The sequence below is a fragment of the Lissotriton vulgaris genome, chromosome 11 (assembly GCF_964263255.1).
Source record: "Lissotriton vulgaris chromosome 11, aLisVul1.2, whole genome shotgun sequence".
Classification (NCBI taxonomy): domain Eukaryota; kingdom Metazoa; phylum Chordata; class Amphibia; order Caudata; family Salamandridae; genus Lissotriton; species Lissotriton vulgaris.
Genome location: NC_141699.1, coordinates 398,108,241 through 398,128,043, shown reverse-complemented (window position 1 = coordinate 398,128,043; position 19,803 = coordinate 398,108,241). Strand labels below are relative to the sequence as shown.

General features: G+C 50.1%; 1 protein-coding gene across 1 annotated transcript in view; it reads right to left on the bottom strand.

Annotated features, from left to right (window-relative positions):
• LOC147679864 (poly(ADP-ribose) glycohydrolase-like) overlaps positions 1-19,803 on the bottom strand; it is a 471,979-nt gene that overhangs the window by 415,070 nt on the left and 37,106 nt on the right. The window contains exon 2 of the mRNA XM_086943423.1: positions 2,375-3,053. Coding sequence (XP_086799549.1) covers positions 2,375-3,049 — 675 coding nt within the window. The 5' untranslated portion in view covers positions 3,050-3,053. The remainder of the gene's footprint in view (positions 1-2,374; positions 3,054-19,803) is intronic.

The window sequence follows — 19,803 nt, the reverse complement described above, 5'->3', positions numbered from 1 at the left end:
AAATATATACCTCTTTTCCTCAGCATTCCCCTAACCCTACCAATAGCCTTTCTCCTTCTTCCAATTATTCTACCTTGACTCACATCCCGGAAATTTCCGATGATAACCTCATTAGACTTTTCCAAAAAGTTAAATCTGGTTCACCGGCTGACCCTATGCGCCCGGCTCAATTCTTAGAATCTCTCAACTTCTTTCTACCCCCACTCACCTCTATGCTGAACCTTTCCTTTACCTCTGCGAGCGTACCATCTGCCTGGAAACAAGCGTGGGTTTCACCCATCATCAAGAAACCCACCCTCGACCCATCGAAACCGGAGAATTTTCGACCAATCTCCCTGCTTCCATGGCTGTCTAAGCTCGCTGAGGCACATGTGAACAGCACTCTATCTCAGCACATGGTCAACAATAACATCCTGGACCCATCCCAAAATGGGTTCAGACCAGACCATAGTACTGAGTCTGCTCTCCTGGCCACCACAGAGCACCTCCGAACAATTTTAGATGCCGGTCAAAGTGCTGCGCTGATTCTTCTCGACCTCAGCGCGGCCTTTGATACGGTATCCCATGACATCCTCCTCAATCGTTTGGAAACATTTGGAGTGTCTGGCCATGCTTTGGATTGGTTCCGTTCTTTTCTCAAAGACAGATCCTTTCGGGTCTCTGCTCCCCCCTTTCTATCCAAACCCCACCCTATTGCACAGGGAGTTCCGCAGGGCTCTGCATTGAGCCCATCCCTCTTTAATCTTTACGTCCAGCCTTTGGCGGCAGTGGCCAAAGAGTGGGGCCTGACATTAGTGTCGTACGCCGACGACACTCAGCTGGCCATCGCACTTACAGAAGCCCCTTCCATCTCATCCTCCAGTTTTAAAAACGGTCTTTCCGCGGTTGCTCAATGGATGACTAATAACTGTCTACAGCTTAATGCTGGCAAAACAGAGGTGCTACTCCTTGGCAAAAACACCAGCCTCTGGAATGAGCATTGGTGGCCATCCTCCCTAGGCACCATCCCATCTCCCAAATCCCTAGTGAAAAACCTAGGAGTCTGGATGGATGCCTCACTCAATTTTCAGGCCCACACCAAAAAAGTTGCTGGCACCTGTATCGGCCTGCTGAGGAGTCTTAGCCATATACTAGGCTTCTTCGACGCCAAGACTCGCCAACTTATCATTCAAGCCACCATCCTTTTGCGTCTTGACTACGCCAATGTTCTCCTTCTTGGCGCCAACAAAAGTGAGGTAGCACGACTCCAACGCGTGCAAAACTCTGCGGCTAGAACTCTAGTCGGCCTCCCCGCAGATGTTCAGCCAGAGCGACCATACAAAAACTACACTGGCTACCCGTCGACTCCAGAATTAAGTTCAAGGCCCTCATCATGACCTTCAAAACCATCAAACTGGATACCCCCCCACTGCTTCGACCACTCCTCACCCCCTACGCGCCGTCACGTACCCTGCGATCCTCAAACCAAAACCTCCTATGCGTTCCACGCATAAAACTCTGCCGCATGGGCGGCCGCTCTTTCAGGTTCCTTGGAGCTAAACTATGGAACTGTCTGCCACAACACATCCGCTCCATAGAAAGCCTACCGGCGTTCCGGAAAGCAATTGAAACGTTCCTATTCCCTCTCCCCTAATTCCCTTCCACCCTCTCCCGCTCAGACCAGGGTCTGTGGTTCTTAGCGCCGGGACGCCTCATTGCTGGGGCAGCAGTTTGCGCTCTACCAAAACAATAGAATAGAATAGAATAGAATAGAATAGAATAGTATACAATTTCAAGCTGTGCCAGGGTGTCAAAGGGACACCCTGTTGCACCCCTGAAATGTGCATGTGTGCACATGTGGCACACATGCGTGCCCTAAGGGCATGAATGTGCGCCACATGGCACTTTGAAAAATGCAAAAAAGTGCATTTTTCAGAGAAATCTCAAATAACCACCAACTTGAAGTTGGTGGTAATTTGCGATACCTTGAGGCCAAATTGCACTTTTACTGTGCTTTTTACATTGCCTTTAAGGAATAGCAATTTGCGATTCCTTAAATGCAATCGCAAAATAGGGAATCGCAAATTTTGCGATCCTTATTTTCCAAGCCAGTTTTTCTTTCATACATACCACTGTGCCCAATTGCGATCGCAAACGCCAAAATTCTGCAAATTTCGGGGTTTGTGATCGCAAATTGGAATGATACATATGGCCCAATGTGTGTTCTGATCCTTCCAATAATCTAAGAAAACACGTTCTTAAAAAAAAAAAATATTTGACAATGATAAACTGAGAGTTGTGCATGTCTATGTCCGTTAGCGTTATAAGCCTAGGGTATACTTAATGGAAACTTTGTGTTGCTTTCACAAATCCCTGGTCCATCAATAGCACTCACCTCTACCAGCACAACATGTTCAGATGATGGCCTCAACGGTGGCATTGGACGGGCGGGGTCAGTTTTCTTTAGGAGGTCGGTGTTCACTCCTAGGTATCTTTCCCCATTATCTAAGGCGCCCACAGGGCTCCTGGTGGGCAACACTTCTTCTTTAGTACATGAGGGATGTGCGCCCATTGGGCTCTTCTCACAGTGATAACCATCTGGGAACTGCCCATCCTCCTTCTCCCTGAGATAGCCCGGATCTGGACCTTTGACTTTGCTCCTCTTGTCATCAAGGTAGCCATCAGCTCCCCGCGGCTTCTTGTCCAGGACCGAATTATCGCTGCTCACACATTCATGTAGGTCTCGGTGCGGCTTTTCAGTCTTACTTCCCAAGGGTTGCTTTGAATCTTCATGCTGGTCTCCAGACTTGCTCTGGGATCGCTGCAGCTTTTGTTGCGAGTCTCCATCACTTTCAGAAGTCTTCCACGCCTTTTGATGCGTTCTCGTATCGCTGCTCTTAATCTCGCTTCCTTTTCCATCTGAATCGAAGTTTATTAGGTCATTCGATTCGAAACTTGGACGGGTGTTTTTAGAAAGTTCTGTTTTGTCTACAGGAGAGCCTGGATGATCGCTTATGTCTTCTTGATTTAAACAGCCAGCCACTCCTGAACTGTTGTTCCTCTTGGCCATTGCCCTGGGAGCAAAATAAAAACAAGAACAGTGTTAGGCTAGACTGAAAAATTGAGCAAGAAAAACAAATCTGCTTTTAGTAAGAAATAACCTATAAATATATATTGCACTCAGAAGGCATTCAAGAGTCTTATACGCATACAAAAATAATAGTATCAAAGGCAAGTAAGGAGAGTTCTTAAACTCTGGCATCATCCCAGCCACTAAATGCCCATAGATGGAACTCTCATCAATGGTAAACTCGACTGTGGCCTCAACGAAATCCAACTTAACTAGTTTGAAAATTGGCAAAATACGGAGGCCTGTGAGCCCATTCCCAGGCATTCGTCGGTGACAGAGCCTACTGACAACAATAACCTGATTTAGAATGGTGCTGCAAATGTTACAATGTCCTATCTTGCTTAGGGTGGAGAGGAGTAACATAAGGGTCAGCAAGGGAATGAACATGGCCCTCCTGAATACGGACAGCCTGCAGTGCTTTAACTGGGAATACAGAATTGCTGGTACCCACTCTTTAGGAGTACCTGCTTGTTACTGAGAAGTACTGGTACTCTCCCATTCCAATTAAAGAATACAGGTACTCAGTACCCATTTAAAGCACAGCGGACAGGAAATTGTGTAAACAAGTGACGAGAAGGGCAATTGGATAGGGGGGCAGGATGTTTAACTAAAAGCAAAACACGCTCACTTGGGTGTACATCTAAAAAGGGCCAATTCTCGATTACAGGAGACAGGGGTAAGAAAACCAACACTGCCCTTCTGTGTTGCAAACTTCGGGGAAAGATATTTTGAGGTTTCAGTGCATTGTAAAATGCAATCTCCTATCTCCCCTGCTCCTTCTCCCGCAAAACACCGAAGGGACATTCATCCAGTGAACTGACCAGCTAGCAGCTCTGCTTCACTTTGATTCCGGGATTTAAATAGATGTGAGCACATGAGCCTCTCATGAGCTGAATCACTTCCCCGTTGAAAGGAAAACGTCATGTTCATAACTTGTGATGGGGTTTCCTCCGAATGGGACAAAGATGACTGTCTTGCCTTATTTGCTAAAAGCGACACCTGCTACTTACCATAGTGCCTCTCAGTCCATCTCTCTGGCCCAAAATATATTTTTTTTACAGTGAGATTGCACACTAGCAGCATAACGCGTGGGATGTAAATACTTCTAAGAAAACATAGCCTACAGATCAGTGTCGATGACCCACCATCACTCATCTTCTATACTGACTCGTCAGTCCAAAGAGGCATCGGGTGACATGCAAATGGTCGTCCTACTGAAGCCTCCCATTGTCACCCCTTCTTCTTACACACGTGAACACACATAAGTAACAATCCAGAAGGAGCAGTCATTCTAACAGGGGTGAATGAAGAGACCTTTGATTCCAGACACTAGGGTGGTAATGGATCTTGTTAATATCAGGCGACTGCTCAATTCTAATCACACACTGAAAATGCAGAAGGCTGAAAACAACGTTCTGGCTTCCTGCTATGTTTTTTCTTTGTGGTTAAAGGGACTCTTGATACAAGACACCAAACCAAAGGATTGTTTCCTAAAACCACAGGAAGGCTATGCAAGTATAATTGTCCCCCAAAATATGTGTGAGGAATGTGCGTCTTCCACAGTGATATTGCCACAGAAGCACGGGGATACATGTTAAAGACACGATGTTCAGGAATCTGGTCTACGGGATAGGGTGCTGCGAGACAGGTCAAAGAGATATTGTTCTACTGCCTAGGGTGCTGCGAGACAGGTCAAAGAGATATTGTTCTGCTGCCTAGGGTGCTGCGAGACAGGTCAAAGAGACATTGTTCTACTGCCTAGGGTGCTGAGAGGCAGGTCAAAGAGATATTGTTCTACTGCCTAGGGTGCTGAGAGGCAGGTCAAAGAGATATTGTTCTACTGCCTAAGGTGCTGAGACACGGGTTAAAGAGATGCTGTTCTACAGGATAGGGTGCTGAGAGGCAGGTCAGAGAGATGCTGTTCTACAGGATAGGGTGCTGAGAGGCAGGTCAGAGAGATGCTGTTCTACAGGATATGGTGCTGAGAGGCAGGTCAGAGAAATGCTGTTCTACAGGATAGGGTGCTGAGAGACAGGTCAAAGAGATATTGTTCTACAGGATAGGGTGCTGAGAGGCAGGTCAGAGAGATATTGTTCTACTGCCTAAGGTGCTGAGACACGGGTTAAAGAGATGCTGTTCTACAGGATAGGGTGTTGAGAGGCAGGTGAGAGAGATGCTGTTCTACAAGATAGGGTGCTGAGAGGCAGGTCAGAGAGATGCTGTTCTACTGCCTAGGGTGCTGAGAGGCAGGTCAGAGAGATGCTGTTCTACAGGATAGGGTGCTGAGAGACAGGTCAAAGAGATATTGTTCTACAGGATAGGGTGCTGAGAGGCAGGTCAGAGACATGCTGTTCTACTGCCTAGGGTGCTGAGACACGGGTTAAAGAGATGCTGTTCTACAGGATAGGGTGCTGAGAGGCAGGTCAGAGAGATGCTGTTCTACAGGATAGGGTGCTAAGAGGCAGGTCAGAGAGATGCTGTTCTACAGGCTAGGGTGCAGAGAGGAAGGTCAGAGAGATGCTGTTCTACAGGCTAGGGTGCTGAGAGGCAGGTCAGAGAGATATTGTTCTACTGCCTAGGGTGCTGAGACACGAGTTAAAGAGATGCTGTTCTACAGGAAAGGGTGCTGAGAGGCAGGTCAGAGAGATGCTGTTCTACAGGATAGGGTGCTGAGATGCAGGTCAGAGAGATGCTGTTCTATAGGACAGGGTGCTGAGAGGCAGGTCAGAGAGATGCTGTTCTACTGCCTAGGGTGCTGAGACACGGGTTAAAGAGATGCTGTTCTACAGGATAGGGTGCTGAGAGGCAGGTCAGAGAGATGCTGTTCTACAGGATAGGGTGCTAAGAGGCAGGTCAGAGAGATGCTGTTCTACAGGCTAGGGTGCAGAGAGGAAGGTCAGAGAGATGCTGTTCTACAGGCTAGGGTGCTGAGAGGCAGGTCAGAGAGATATTGTTCTACTGCCTAGGGTGCTGAGACACGAGTTAAAGAGATGCTGTTCTACAGGATAGGGTGCTGAGAGGCAGGTCAGAGAGATGCTGTTCTACAGGATAGGGTGCTGAGATGCAGGTCAAAGAGATGCTGTTCTACAGGATAGGGTGCTGAGATGCAGGTCAAAGAGATGCTGTTCTACTGCCTAGGGTGCTGAGACACGGGTTAAAGAGATGCTGTTCTACAGGATAGGGTGCTGAAAAGCAGGTCAGAGAGATGCTGTTCTACAGGATAGGGTGCTGAGAGGCAGGTCAGAGAGATGCTGTTCTACAGGCTAGGGTGCAGAGAGGAAGGTCAGAGAGATGCTGTTCTACAGGCTAGGGTGCTGAGAGGCAGGTCAGAGAGATATTGTTCTACTGCCTAGGGTGCTGAGACAAGGGTTAAAGAGATGCTGTTCTACAGGATAGGGTGCTGAGAGGCAGGTCAGAGAGATGCTGTTCTACAGGATAGGGTGCTGAGAGGCAGGTCAGAGAGATGCTGTTCTACAGGATAGGGTGCTGAAAAGCAGGTCAGAGAGATGCTGTTCTACAGGATAGGGTGCTGAGAGGCAGGTCAGAGAGATGCTGTTCTACAGGACAGGGTGCTGAGAGGCAGGTCAGAGAGATGCTGTTCTACTGCCTTGGGTGCTGAGACACGGGTTAAAGAGATGCTGTTCTACAGGATAGGGTGCTGAAAAGCAGGTCAGAGAGATGCTGTTCTACAGGATAGGGTGCTGAAAGGCAGGTCAGAGAGATGCTGTTCTACAGGATAGGGTGTTGAGAGGCAGGTCAGAGAGATGCTGTTCTACAAGATAGGGTGCTGAGAGGCAGGTCAGAGAGATGCTGGTCTACTGCCTAGGGTGCTGAGACACGGGTTAAAGAGATGCTGTTCTACAGGATAGGGTGCTGAGAGGCAGGTCAGAGAGATGCTGTTCTACAGGATAGGTGCTAAGAGGCAGGTCAGAGAGATGCTGTTCTACAGGCTAGGGTGCAGAGAGGAAGGTCAGAGAGATGCTGTTCTACAGGCTAGGGTGCTGAGAGGCAGGTCAGAGAGATATTGTTCTACTGCCTAGGGTGCTGAGACACGAGTTAAAGAGATGCTGTTCTACAGGATAGGGTTCTGAGAGGCAGGTCAGAGAGATGCTGTTCTACAGGATAGGGTGCTGAGATGCAGGTCAAAGAGATGCTGTTCTACAGGATAGGGTGCTGAGATGCAGGTCAAAGAGATGCTGTTTTACTGCCTAGGGTGCTGAGACACGGGTTAAAGAGATGCTGTTCTACAGGATAGGGTGCTGAGAGGCAGGTCCGAGAGATGCTGTTCTACAGGATAGGGTGCTGAGAGGCAGGTCAGAGAGATGCTGTTCTACTGGATAGGGTGCTGAAAAGCAGGTCAGAGAGATGCTGTTCTACAGGATAGGGTGCTGAGAGGCAGGTCAGAGAGATGCTGTTCTACAGGACAGGGTGCTGAGAGGCAGGTCAGAGATGCTGTTCTACTGCCTGGGGTGCTGAGACACGGGTTAAAGAGATGCTGTTCTACAGGATAGGGTGCTGAAAAGCAGGTCAGAGAGATGCTGTTCTACAGGATAGGGTGCTGAGAGGCAGGTCAAAGAGATATTGTTCTACAGGATAGGGTGCTGAGAGGCAGGTCAGAGAGATGCTGTTCTACTGCCTAGGGTGCTGAGACACGGGTTAAAGAGATGCTGTTCTACAGGATAGGGTGCTGAGAGGCAGGTCAGAGAGATGCTGTTCTACAGGATAGGGTGCTGAGAGGCAGGTCAGAGAGATGCTGTTCTACTGCCTAGGGTGCTGAGACACGGGTTAAAGAGATTCTGTTATATAGGATAGGGTGCTGAAAAGCAGGTCAGAGAGATGCTGTTCTACAGGATAGGGTGCTGAGAGGCAGGTCAGAGAGATGCTGTTCTACAGGACAGGGTGCTGAGAGGCAGGTCAGAGAGATGCTGTTCTACTGCCTAGGGTGCTGAGACACGGGTTAAAGAGATGCTGTTCTACAGGATAGGGTGCTGAAAAGCAGGTCAGAGAGATGCTGTTCTACAGGATAGGGTGCTGAGAGGCAGGTCAGAGAGATGCTGTTCTACAGGCTAGGGTGCAGAGAGGAAGGTCAGAGAGATGCTGTTCTACAGGCTAGGGTGCTGAGAGGCAGGTCAGAGAGATATTGTTCTACTGCCTAGGGTGCTGAGACAAGGGTTAAAGAGATGCTGTTCTACAGGATAGGGTGCTGAGAGGCAGGTCAGAGAGATGCTGTTCTACAGGATAGGGTGCTGAGAGGCAGGTCAGAGAGATGCTGTTCTACAGGATAGGGTGCTGAAAAGCAGGTCAGAGAGATGCTGTTCTACAGGATAGGGTGCTGAGAGGCAGGTCAGAGAGATGCTGTTCTACAGGACAGGGTGCTGAGAGGCAGGTCAGAGAGATGCTGTTCTACTGCCTAGGGTGCTGAGACACGGGTTAAAGAGATGCTGTTCTACAGGATAGGGTGCTGAAAAGCAGGTCAGAGAGATGCTGTTCTACAGGATAGGGTGCTGAGAGGCAGGTCAGAGAGATGCTGTTCTACAGGATAGGGTGCTGAGAGGCAGGTCAGAGAGATGCTGTTCTACAGAATAGGGTGCTGAGAGGCAGGTCAGAGAGATGCTGTTCTACAGGCTAGGGTGCAGAGAGGAAGGTCAGAGAGATGCTGTTCTACAGGCTAGGGTGCTGAGAGGCAGGTCAGAGAGATATTGTTCTACTGCCTAGGGTGCTGAGACACGAGTTAAAGAGATGCTGTTCTACAGGATAGGGTTCTGAGAGGCAGGTCAGAGAGATGCTGTTCTACAGGATAGGGTGCTGAGATGCAGGTCAAAGAGATGCTGTTCTACAGGATAGGGTGCTGAGATGCAGGTCAAAGAGATGCTGTTTTACTGCCTAGGGTGCTGAGACACGGGTTAAAGAGATGCTGTTCTACAGGATAGGGTGCTGAGAGGCAGGTCCGAGAGATGCTGTTCTACAGGATAGGGTGCTGAGAGGCAGGTCAGAGAGATGCTGTTCTACTGGATAGGGTGCTGAAAAGCAGGTCAGAGAGATGCTGTTCTACAGGATAGGGTGCTGAGAGGCAGGTCAGAGAGATGCTGTTCTACAGGACAGGGTGCTGAGAGGCAGGTCAGAGATGCTGTTCTACTGCCTGGGGTGCTGAGACACGGGTTAAAGAGATGCTGTTCTACAGGATAGGGTGCTGAAAAGCAGGTCAGAGAGATGCTGTTCTACAGGATAGGGTGCTGAGAGGCAGGTCAAAGAGATATTGTTCTACAGGATAGGGTGCTGAGAGGCAGGTCAGAGAGATGCTGTTCTACTGCCTAGGGTGCTGAGACACGGGTTAAAGAGATGCTGTTCTACAGGATAGGGTGCTGAGAGGCAGGTCAGAGAGATGCTGTTCTACAGGATAGGGTGCTGAGAGGCAGGTCAGAGAGATGCTGTTCTACTGCCTAGGGTGCTGAGACACGGGTTAAAGAGATTCTGTTCTATAGGATAGGGTGCTGAAAAGCAGGTCAGAGAGATGCTGTTCTACAGGATAGGGTGCTGAGAGGCAGGTCAGAGAGATGCTGTTCTACAGGACAGGGTGCTGAGAGGCAGGTCAGAGAGATGCTGTTCTACTGCCTAGGGTGCTGAGACACGGGTTAAAGAGATGCTGTTCTACAGGATAGGGTGCTGAAAAGCAGGTCAGAGAGATGCTGTTCTACAGGATAGGGTGCTGAGAGGCAGGTCAGAGAGATGCTGTTCTACAGGCTAGGGTGCAGAGAGGAAGGTCAGAGAGATGCTGTTCTACAGGCTAGGGTGCTGAGAGGCAGGTCAGAGAGATATTGTTCTACTGCCTAGGGTGCTGAGACAAGGGTTAAAGAGATGCTGTTCTACAGGATAGGGTGCTGAGAGGCAGGTCCGAGAGATGCTGTTCTACAGGATAGGGTGCTGAGAGGCAGGTCAGAGAGATGCTGTTCTACAGGATAGGGTGCTGAAAAGCAGGTCAGAGAGATGCTGTTCTACAGGATAGGGTGCTGAGAGGCAGGTCAGAGAGATGCTGTTCTACAGGACAGGGTGCTGAGAGGCAGGTCAGAGAGATGCTGTTCTACTGCCTTGGGTGCTGAGACACGGGTTAAAGAGATGCTGTTCTACAGGATAGGGTGCTGAAAAGCAGGTCAGAGAGATGCTGTTCTACAGGATAGGGTGCTGAAAGGCAGGTCAGAGAGATGCTGTTCTACAGGATAGGGTGTTGAGAGGCAGGTCAGAGAGATGCTGTTCTACAAGATAGGGTGCTGAGAGGCAGGTCAGAGAGATGCTGGTCTACTGCCTAGGGTGCTGAGACACGGGTTAAAGAGATGCTGTTCTACAGGATAGGGTGCTGAGAGGCAGGTCAGAGAGATGCTGTTCTACAGGATAGGTGCTAAGAGGCAGGTCAGAGAGATGCTGTTCTACAGGCTAGGGTGCAGAGAGGAAGGTCAGAGAGATGCTGTTCTACAGGCTAGGGTGCTGAGAGGCAGGTCAGAGAGATATTGTTCTACTGCCTAGGGTGCTGAGACACGAGTTAAAGAGATGCTGTTCTACAGGATAGGGTTCTGAGAGGCAGGTCAGAGAGATGCTGTTCTACAGGATAGGGTGCTGAGATGCAGGTCAAAGAGATGCTGTTCTACAGGATAGGGTGCTGAGATGCAGGTCAAAGAGATGCTGTTTTACTGCCTAGGGTGCTGAGACACGGGTTAAAGAGATGCTGTTCTACAGGATAGGGTGCTGAGAGGCAGGTCCGAGAGATGCTGTTCTACAGGATAGGGTGCTGAGAGGCAGGTCAGAGAGATGCTGTTCTACTGGATAGGGTGCTGAAAAGCAGGTCAGAGAGATGCTGTTCTACAGGATAGGGTGCTGAGAGGCAGGTCAGAGAGATGCTGTTCTACAGGACAGGGTGCTGAGAGGCAGGTCAGAGATGCTGTTCTACTGCCTGGGGTGCTGAGACACGGGTTAAAGAGATGCTGTTCTACAGGATAGGGTGCTGAAAAGCAGGTCAGAGAGATGCTGTTCTACAGGATAGGGTGCTGAGAGGCAGGTCAAAGAGATATTGTTCTACAGGATAGGGTGCTGAGAGGCAGGTCAGAGAGATGCTGTTCTACTGCCTAGGGTGCTGAGACACGGGTTAAAGAGATGCTGTTCTACAGGATAGGGTGCTGAGAGGCAGGTCAGAGAGATGCTGTTCTACAGGATAGGGTGCTGAGAGGCAGGTCAGAGAGATGCTGTTCTACTGCCTAGGGTGCTGAGACACGGGTTAAAGAGATTCTGTTCTATAGGATAGGGTGCTGAAAAGCAGGTCAGAGAGATGCTGTTCTACAGGATAGGGTGCTGAGAGGCAGGTCAGAGAGATGCTGTTCTACAGGACAGGGTGCTGAGAGGCAGGTCAGAGAGATGCTGTTCTACTGCCTAGGGTGCTGAGACACGGGTTAAAGAGATGCTGTTCTACAGGATAGGGTGCTGAAAAGCAGGTCAGAGAGATGCTGTTCTACAGGATAGGGTGCTGAGAGGCAGGTCAGAGAGATGCTGTTCTACAGGCTAGGGTGCAGAGAGGAAGGTCAGAGAGATGCTGTTCTACAGGCTAGGGTGCTGAGAGGCAGGTCAGAGAGATATTGTTCTACTGCCTAGGGTGCTGAGACAAGGGTTAAAGAGATGCTGTTCTACAGGATAGGGTGCTGAGAGGCAGGTCAGAGAGATGCTGTTCTACAGGATAGGGTGCTGAGAGGCAGGTCAGAGAGATGCTGTTCTACAGGATAGGGTGCTGAAAAGCAGGTCAGAGAGATGCTGTTCTACAGGATAGGGTGCTGAGAGGCAGGTCAGAGAGATGCTGTTCTACAGGACAGGGTGCTGAGAGGCAGGTCAGAGAGATGCTGTTCTACTGCCTAGGGTGCTGAGACACGGGTTAAAGAGATGCTGTTCTACAGGATAGGGTGCTGAAAAGCAGGTCAGAGAGATGCTGTTCTACAGGATAGGGTGCTGAGAGGCAGGTCAGAGAGATGCTGTTCTACAGGATAGGGTGCTGAGAGGCAGGTCAGAGAGATGCTGTTCTACAGAATAGGGTGCTGAGAGGCAGGTCAGAGAGATGCTGTTCTACAGGCTAGGGTGCAGAGAGGAAGGTCAGAGAGATGCTGTTCTACAGGCTAGGGTGCTGAGAGGCAGGTCAGAGAGATATTGTTCTACTGCCTAGGGTGCTGAGACACGAGTTAAAGAGATGCTGTTCTACAGGATAGGGTTCTGAGAGGCAGGTCAGAGAGATGCTGTTCTACAGGATAGGGTGCTGAGATGCAGGTCAAAGAGATGCTGTTCTACAGGATAGGGTGCTGAGATGCAGGTCAAAGAGATGCTGTTTTACTGCCTAGGGTGCTGAGACACGGGTTAAAGAGATGCTGTTCTACAGGATAGGGTGCTGAGAGGCAGGTCCGAGAGATGCTGTTCTACAGGATAGGGTGCTGAGAGGCAGGTCAGAGAGATGCTGTTCTACTGGATAGGGTGCTGAAAAGCAGGTCAGAGAGATGCTGTTCTACAGGATAGGGTGCTGAGAGGCAGGTCAGAGAGATGCTGTTCTACAGGACAGGGTGCTGAGAGGCAGGTCAGAGATGCTGTTCTACTGCCTGGGGTGCTGAGACACGGGTTAAAGAGATGCTGTTCTACAGGATAGGGTGCTGAAAAGCAGGTCAGAGAGATGCTGTTCTACAGGATAGGGTGCTGAGAGGCAGGTCAAAGAGATATTGTTCTACAGGATAGGGTGCTGAGAGGCAGGTCAGAGAGATGCTGTTCTACTGCCTAGGGTGCTGAGACACGGGTTAAAGAGATGCTGTTCTACAGGATAGGGTGCTGAGAGGCAGGTCAGAGAGATGCTGTTCTACAGGATAGGGTGCTGAGAGGCAGGTCAGAGAGATGCTGTTCTACTGCCTAGGGTGCTGAGACACGGGTTAAAGAGATTCTGTTCTATAGGATAGGGTGCTGAAAAGCAGGTCAGAGAGATGCTGTTCTACAGGATAGGGTGCTGAGAGGCAGGTCAGAGAGATGCTGTTCTACAGGACAGGGTGCTGAGAGGCAGGTCAGAGAGATGCTGTTCTACTGCCTAGGGTGCTGAGACACGGGTTAAAGAGATGCTGTTCTACAGGATAGGGTGCTGAAAAGCAGGTCAGAGAGATGCTGTTCTACAGGATAGGGTGCTGAGAGGCAGGTCAGAGAGATGCTGTTCTACAGGCTAGGGTGCAGAGAGGAAGGTCAGAGAGATGCTGTTCTACAGGCTAGGGTGCTGAGAGGCAGGTCAGAGAGATATTGTTCTACTGCCTAGGGTGCTGAGACAAGGGTTAAAGAGATGCTGTTCTACAGGATAGGGTGCTGAGAGGCAGGTCAGAGAGATGCTGTTCTACAGGATAGGGTGCTGAGAGGCAGGTCAGAGAGATGCTGTTCTACAGGATAGGGTGCTGAAAAGCAGGTCAGAGAGATGCTGTTCTACAGGATAGGGTGCTGAGAGGCAGGTCAGAGAGATGCTGTTCTACAGGACAGGGTGCTGAGAGGCAGGTCAGAGAGATGCTGTTCTACTGCCTAGGGTGCTGAGACACGGGTTAAAGAGATGCTGTTCTACAGGATAGGGTGCTGAAAAGCAGGTCAGAGAGATGCTGTTCTACAGGATAGGGTGCTGAGAGGCAGGTCAGAGAGATGCTGTTCTACAGGATAGGGTGCTGAGAGGCAGGTCAGAGAGATGCTGTTCTACAGAATAGGGTGCTGAGAGGCAGGTCAGAGAGATGCTGTTCTACAGGATAGGGTGCTGAAAAGCAGGTCAGAGAGATGCTGTTCTACAGGATAGGGTGCTGAGAGGCAGGTCAGAGAGATGCGGTTCTACAGGACAGGGTGCTGAGAGGCAGGTCAGAGAGATGCTGTTCTACAGGATAGGGTGCTGAGATGCAAGTCAAAGAGATGCTGTTCTACTGCCTAGGGTGCTGAGACACGGGTTAAAGAGATGCTGTTCTACAGGATAGGGTGCTGAGAGGCAGGTCAGAGAGATGCTGTTCTACAGGATAGGGTGCTGAGAGGCAGGTCAGAGAGATGCTGTTCTACAGGATAGGGTGTTGAGAGGCAGGTCAGAAAGATGCTGTTCTACAGGATAGGGTGATGAGAGGCAGGTCAGAGAGATGCTGTTCTACAGGATAGGGTGCTGAGAGGCAGGTCAGAGAGATGCTGTTCTACTGCCTAGGGTGCTGAGAGGCAGGTCAGAGAGATGCTGTTCTACAGGATAGGGTGCTGAGATGCAGGTCAAAGAGATGATGTTCTACAGGATAGAGTGCTGAGATGCAGGTCAAAGAGATGCTGTTCTACTGCCTAGGGTGCTGAGACACGGGTTAAAGAGATGCTGTTCTACAGGATAGGGTGATGAGAGGCAGGTCAGAGAGATGCTGTTCTACTGCCTAGGGTGCTGAGAGACAGGTCAAAGAGATATTGTTCTACAGGATAGGGTACTGAGAGGCAGGTCAGAGAGATGCTGTTCTACTACCTAGGGTGCTGAGACACGGGTTAAAGAGATGCTGTTCTACAGGATAGGGGCAGGTCAGAGAGATGCTGTTCTACAGGACAGGGTGCTGAGAGGCAGGTCAGAGAGATGCTGTTCTACTGCCTAGGGTGCTGAGATGCAGGTCAAAGAGATGCTGTTCTACTGCCTAGGGGTGCTGAGACACGGGTTAAAGAGATGCCGTTATACAGGATAGGGTGCTGAGAGGCAGGTCAGAGAGATGCTGTTCTACAGGATAGGGTGCTGAGAGGCAGGTCAGAGAGATGTTGTTCTACTGCCTAGGGTGCTGAGAGGCAGGTCAGAGAGATGCTGGTCTACTGCCTAGGGTGCTGAGACACGGGTTAAAGAGATGCTGTTCTACAGGATAGGGTGCTGAGAGGCAGGTCAGAGAGATGCTGTTCTACAGGATAGGTGCTAAGAGGCAGGTCAGAGAGATGCTGTTCTACAGGCTAGGGTGCAGAGAGGAAGGTCAGAGAGATGCTGTTCTACAGGCTAGGGTGCTGAGAGGCAGGTCAGAGAGATATTGTTCTACTGCCTAGGGTGCTGAGACACGAGTTAAAGAGATGCTGTTCTACAGGATAGGGTTCTGAGAGGCAGGTCAGAGAGATGCTGTTCTACAGGATAGGGTGCTGAGATGCAGGTCAAAGAGATGCTGTTCTACAGGATAGGGTGCTGAGATGCAGGTCAAAGAGATGCTGTTTTACTGCCTAGGGTGCTGAGACACGGGTTAAAGAGATGCTGTTCTACAGGATAGGGTGCTGAGAGGCAGGTCCGAGAGATGCTGTTCTACAGGATAGGGTGCTGAGAGGCAGGTCAGAGAGATGCTGTTCTACTGGATAGGGTGCTGAAAAGCAGGTCAGAGAGATGCTGTTCTACAGGATAGGGTGCTGAGAGGCAGGTCAGAGAGATGCTGTTCTACAGGACAGGGTGCTGAGAGGCAGGTCAGAGAGATGCTGTTCTACTGCCTAGGGTGCTGAGACACGGGTTAAAGAGATGCTGTTCTACAGGATAGGGTGCTGAAAAGCAGGTCAGAGAGATGCTGTTCTACAGGATAGGGTGCTGAGAGGCAGGTCAAAGAGATATTGTTCTACAGGACAGGGTGCTGAGAGGCAGGTCAGAGAGATGCTGTTCTACTGCCTAGGGTGCTGAGACACGGGTTAAAGAGATTCTGTTCTATAGGATAGGGTGCTGAAAAGCAGGTCAGAGAGATGCTGTTCTACAGGATAGGGTGCTGAGAGGCAGGTCAGAGAGATGCTGTTCTACAGGACAGGGTGCTGAGAGGCAGGTCAGAGAGATGCTGTTCTACTGCCTAGGGTGCTGAGACACGGGTTAAAGAGATGCTGTTCTACAGGATAGGGTGCTGAAAAGCAGGTCAGAGAGATGCTGCTCTACAGGATAGGGTGCTGAGAGGCAGGTCAGAGAGATGCTGTTCTACAGGCTAGGGTGCAGAGAGGAAGGTCAGAGAGATGCTGTTCTACAGGCTAGGGTGCTGAGAGGCAGGTCAGAGAGATATTGTTCTACTGCCTAGGGTGCTGAGACAAGGGTTAAAGAGATGCTGTTCTACAGGATAGGGTGCTGAGAGGCAGGTCAGAGAGATGCTGTTATACAGGATAGGGTGCTGAGAGGCAGGTCAGAGAGATGCTGTTCTACAGGATAGGGTGCTGAAAAGCAGGTCAGAGAGATGCTGTTCTACAGGATAGGGTGCTGAGAGGCAGGTCAGAGAGATGCTGTTCTACAGGACAGGGTGCTGAGAGGCAGGTCAGAGAGATGCTGTTCTACTGCCTAGGGTGCTGAGACACGGGTTAAAGAGATGCTGTTCTACAGGATAGGGTGCTGAAAAGCAGGTCAGAGAGATGCTGTTCTACAGGATAGGGTGCTGAGAGGCAGGTCAGAGAGATGCTGTTCTACAGGATAGGGTGCTGAGAGGCAGGTCAGAGAGATGCTGTTCTACAGAATAGGGTGCTGAGAGGCAGGTCAGAGAGATGCTGTTCTACAGGATAGGGTGCTGAAAAGCAGGTCAGAGAGATGCTGTTCTACAGGATAGGGTGCTGAGAGGCAGGTCAGAGAGATGCGGTTCTACAGGACAGGGTGCTGAGAGGCAGGTCAGAGAGATGCTGTTCTACAGGCTAGGGTGCTGAGATGCAAGTCAAAGAGATGCTGTTCTACTGCCTAGGGTGCTGAGACACGGGTTAAAGAGATGCTGTTCTACAGGATAGGGTGCTGAGAGGCAGGTCAGAGAGATGCTGTTCTACAGGATAGGGTGCTGAGAGGCAGGTCAGAGAGATGCTGTTCTACAGGATAGGGTGTTGAGAGGCAGGTCAGAAAGATGCTGTTCTACAGGATAGGGTGATGAGAGGCAGGTCAGAGAGATGCTGTTCTACAGGATAGGGTGCTGAGAGGCAGGTCAGAGAGATGCTGTTCTACTGCCTAGGGTGCTGAGAGGCAGGTCAGAGAGATGCTGTTCTACAGGATAGGGTGCTGAGATGCAGGTCAAAGAGATGATGTTCTACAGGATAGAGTGCTGAGATGCAGGTCAAAGAGATGCTGTTCTACTGCCTAGGGTGCTGAGACACGGGTTAAAGAGATGCTGTTCTACAGGATAGGGTGATGAGAGGCAGGTCAGAGAGATGCTGTTCTACTGCCTAGGGTGCTGAGAGACAGGTCAAAGAGATATTGTTCTACAGGATAGGGTACTGAGAGGCAGGTCAGAGAGATGCTGTTCTACTACCTAGGGTGCTGAGACACGGGTTAAAGAGATGCTGTTCTACAGGATAGGGGCAGGTCAGAGAGATGCTGTTCTACAGGACAGGGTGCTGAGAGGCAGGTCAGAGAGATGCTGTTCTACTGCCTAGGGTGCTGAGATGCAGGTCAAAGAGATGCTGTTCTACTGCCTAGGGGTGCTGAGACACGGGTTAAAGAGATGCTGTTCTACAGGATAGGGGCAGGTCAGAGAGATGCTGTTCTACAGGACAGGGTGCTGAGAGGCAGGTCAGAGAGATGCTGTTCTACTGCCTAGGGTGCTGAGAGGCAGGTCAGAGAGATGCTGTTCTACGGGATAGGGTGCTGAGAGGAGGGTCAAAGAGATACTGTTCAGGGAGCAGTTCTACAGGATAGGGTGCTGAGAAACAGGTCAAAGAGATATTGTTCTACAGGATAGGGTACTGAGAGGCAGGTCAGAGAGATGCTGTTCTACTACCTAGGGTGCTGAGACACGGGTTAAAGAGATGCTGTTCTACAGGATAGGGGCAGGTCAGAGAGATGCTGTTCTACAGGACAGGGTGCTGAGAGGCAGGTCAGAGAGATGCTGTTCTACTGCCTAGGGTGCTGAGATGCAGGTCAAAGAGATGCTGTTCTACTGCCATGGGGTGCTGAGACACGGGTTAAAGAGATGCCGTTATACAGGATAGGGTGCTGAGAGGCAGGTCAGAGAGATGCTGTTCTACAGGATAGGGTGCTGAGAGGCAGGTCAGAGAGATGTTGTTCTACTGCCTAGGGTGCTGAGAGGCAGGTCAGAGAGATGCTGTTTTACAGGATAGGGTGCTGAGAGGCAGGTCAGAGAGATGCTGTTCTACAGGATAGGGTGCTGAGAGGCAGGTCAGAGAGATGTTGTTCTACTGCCTAGGGTGCTGAGAGGCAGGTCAGAGAGAAGCTGTTCTACAGGACAGGGTGCTGAGAGGCAGGTCAGAGAGATGCTGTTCTACTGCCTAGGGTGCTGAGATGCAGGTCAAAGAGATGCTGTTCTACTGCCTAGGGTGCTGAGACACGGGTTAAAGAGATGGCGTTATACAGGATAGGGTGCTGAGAGGCAGGTCAGAGAGATGCTGTTCTACAGGATAGGGTGCTGAGAGGCAGGCCAGAGAGATGTTGTTCTACTGCCTAGGGTGCTGAGAGGCAGGTCAGAGAGATGCTGTTCTACAGGATAGGGTGCTGAGATACAGGTCAAAGAGATGCTGTTCTACGGGATAGGGTGCTGAGAGGAGGGTCAAAGAGATACTGTTCAGGGAGCAGTTCTACAGGATAGGGTGCTGAGAAACAGGTCAACGAGATATTGTTCTACTACCAAGGATGATTAATTACAGGTCAAAGAGATGCTGTTCTGCTGCCTAGGGTTCTGAGAGGCAGGTCAAAGAGGGGCAGTTCTTCAGGATAGGGAGTTGAGAGACAGGTCAAAGATATATTGGTCTACTGCCTAGGATGCTGAAAGGCAGGTCAAAGAGATGCTGTTCTAAAGGATAGGGTGCTTAAAGAGAGACAGGTCGAAGAGATGCTGTTCTACTGCCTAGGGTGCTTAGATACAGGTCAAAGAGATATTGCTCTACTGCCTAGGGTGCTTAGATACAGGTCAAAGAGATGCTGTTCTACTGCCTAGGATGCTGAAAGGCAGGTCAAAGAGATGCTGTTCTAAAGGATAGGGTGCTTAGAGACAGGTCGAAGAGATGCTGTTCTACTGCCGAGGGTGTTGGGAGACAGGTCAAAGAGATGTTGTTCTACATGATAGGCTGCTTAGAGACAGGTCAAAGAGATGCTGTTCTGCAGGATAGGGTGCTTAGAGACAGGTCAAAGAGATGATGCTGTTCTACAGGAGATGGTGCTGAGAGACAGGTCAAAGAGATGATGTTCTAATGCCAAGAGTGCTGCAATACAGATCAAAAGGGTGCTGTTTTACAGGATCAGGTGAGGAGATACTACCTAGGGTGCTGTGAGATAGGTTAAAGCATAGGGTGCTGAGAGGCAGGTCAAAGAGATATTGGTGTACAGGATAGGGTGCTGAGAGGCAGGTCAGAGAGATGCTGTTCTACAGGCTAGGGTGCTGAGAGGCAGGTCAAAGAGATATTGTTCTACTGCCTAAGGTGCTGAGACACGGGTTAAAGAGATGCTGTTCTACAGGATAGGGTGCTGAGAGGCAGGTCAGAGAGATGCTGTTCTACAGGATAGGGTGCTGAGAGGCAGGTCAGAGAGATGCTGTTCTACAGGATATGGTGCTGAGAGGCAGGTCAGAGAGATGCTGTTCTACAGGATAGGGTGCTGAGAGACAGGTCAAAGAGATATTGTTCTACAGGATAGGGTGCTGAGAGGCAGGTCAGAGAGATATTGTTCTACTGCCTAAGGTGCTGAGACACGGGTTAAAGAGATGCTGTTTTACAGGATAGGGTGTTGAGAGGCAGGTGAG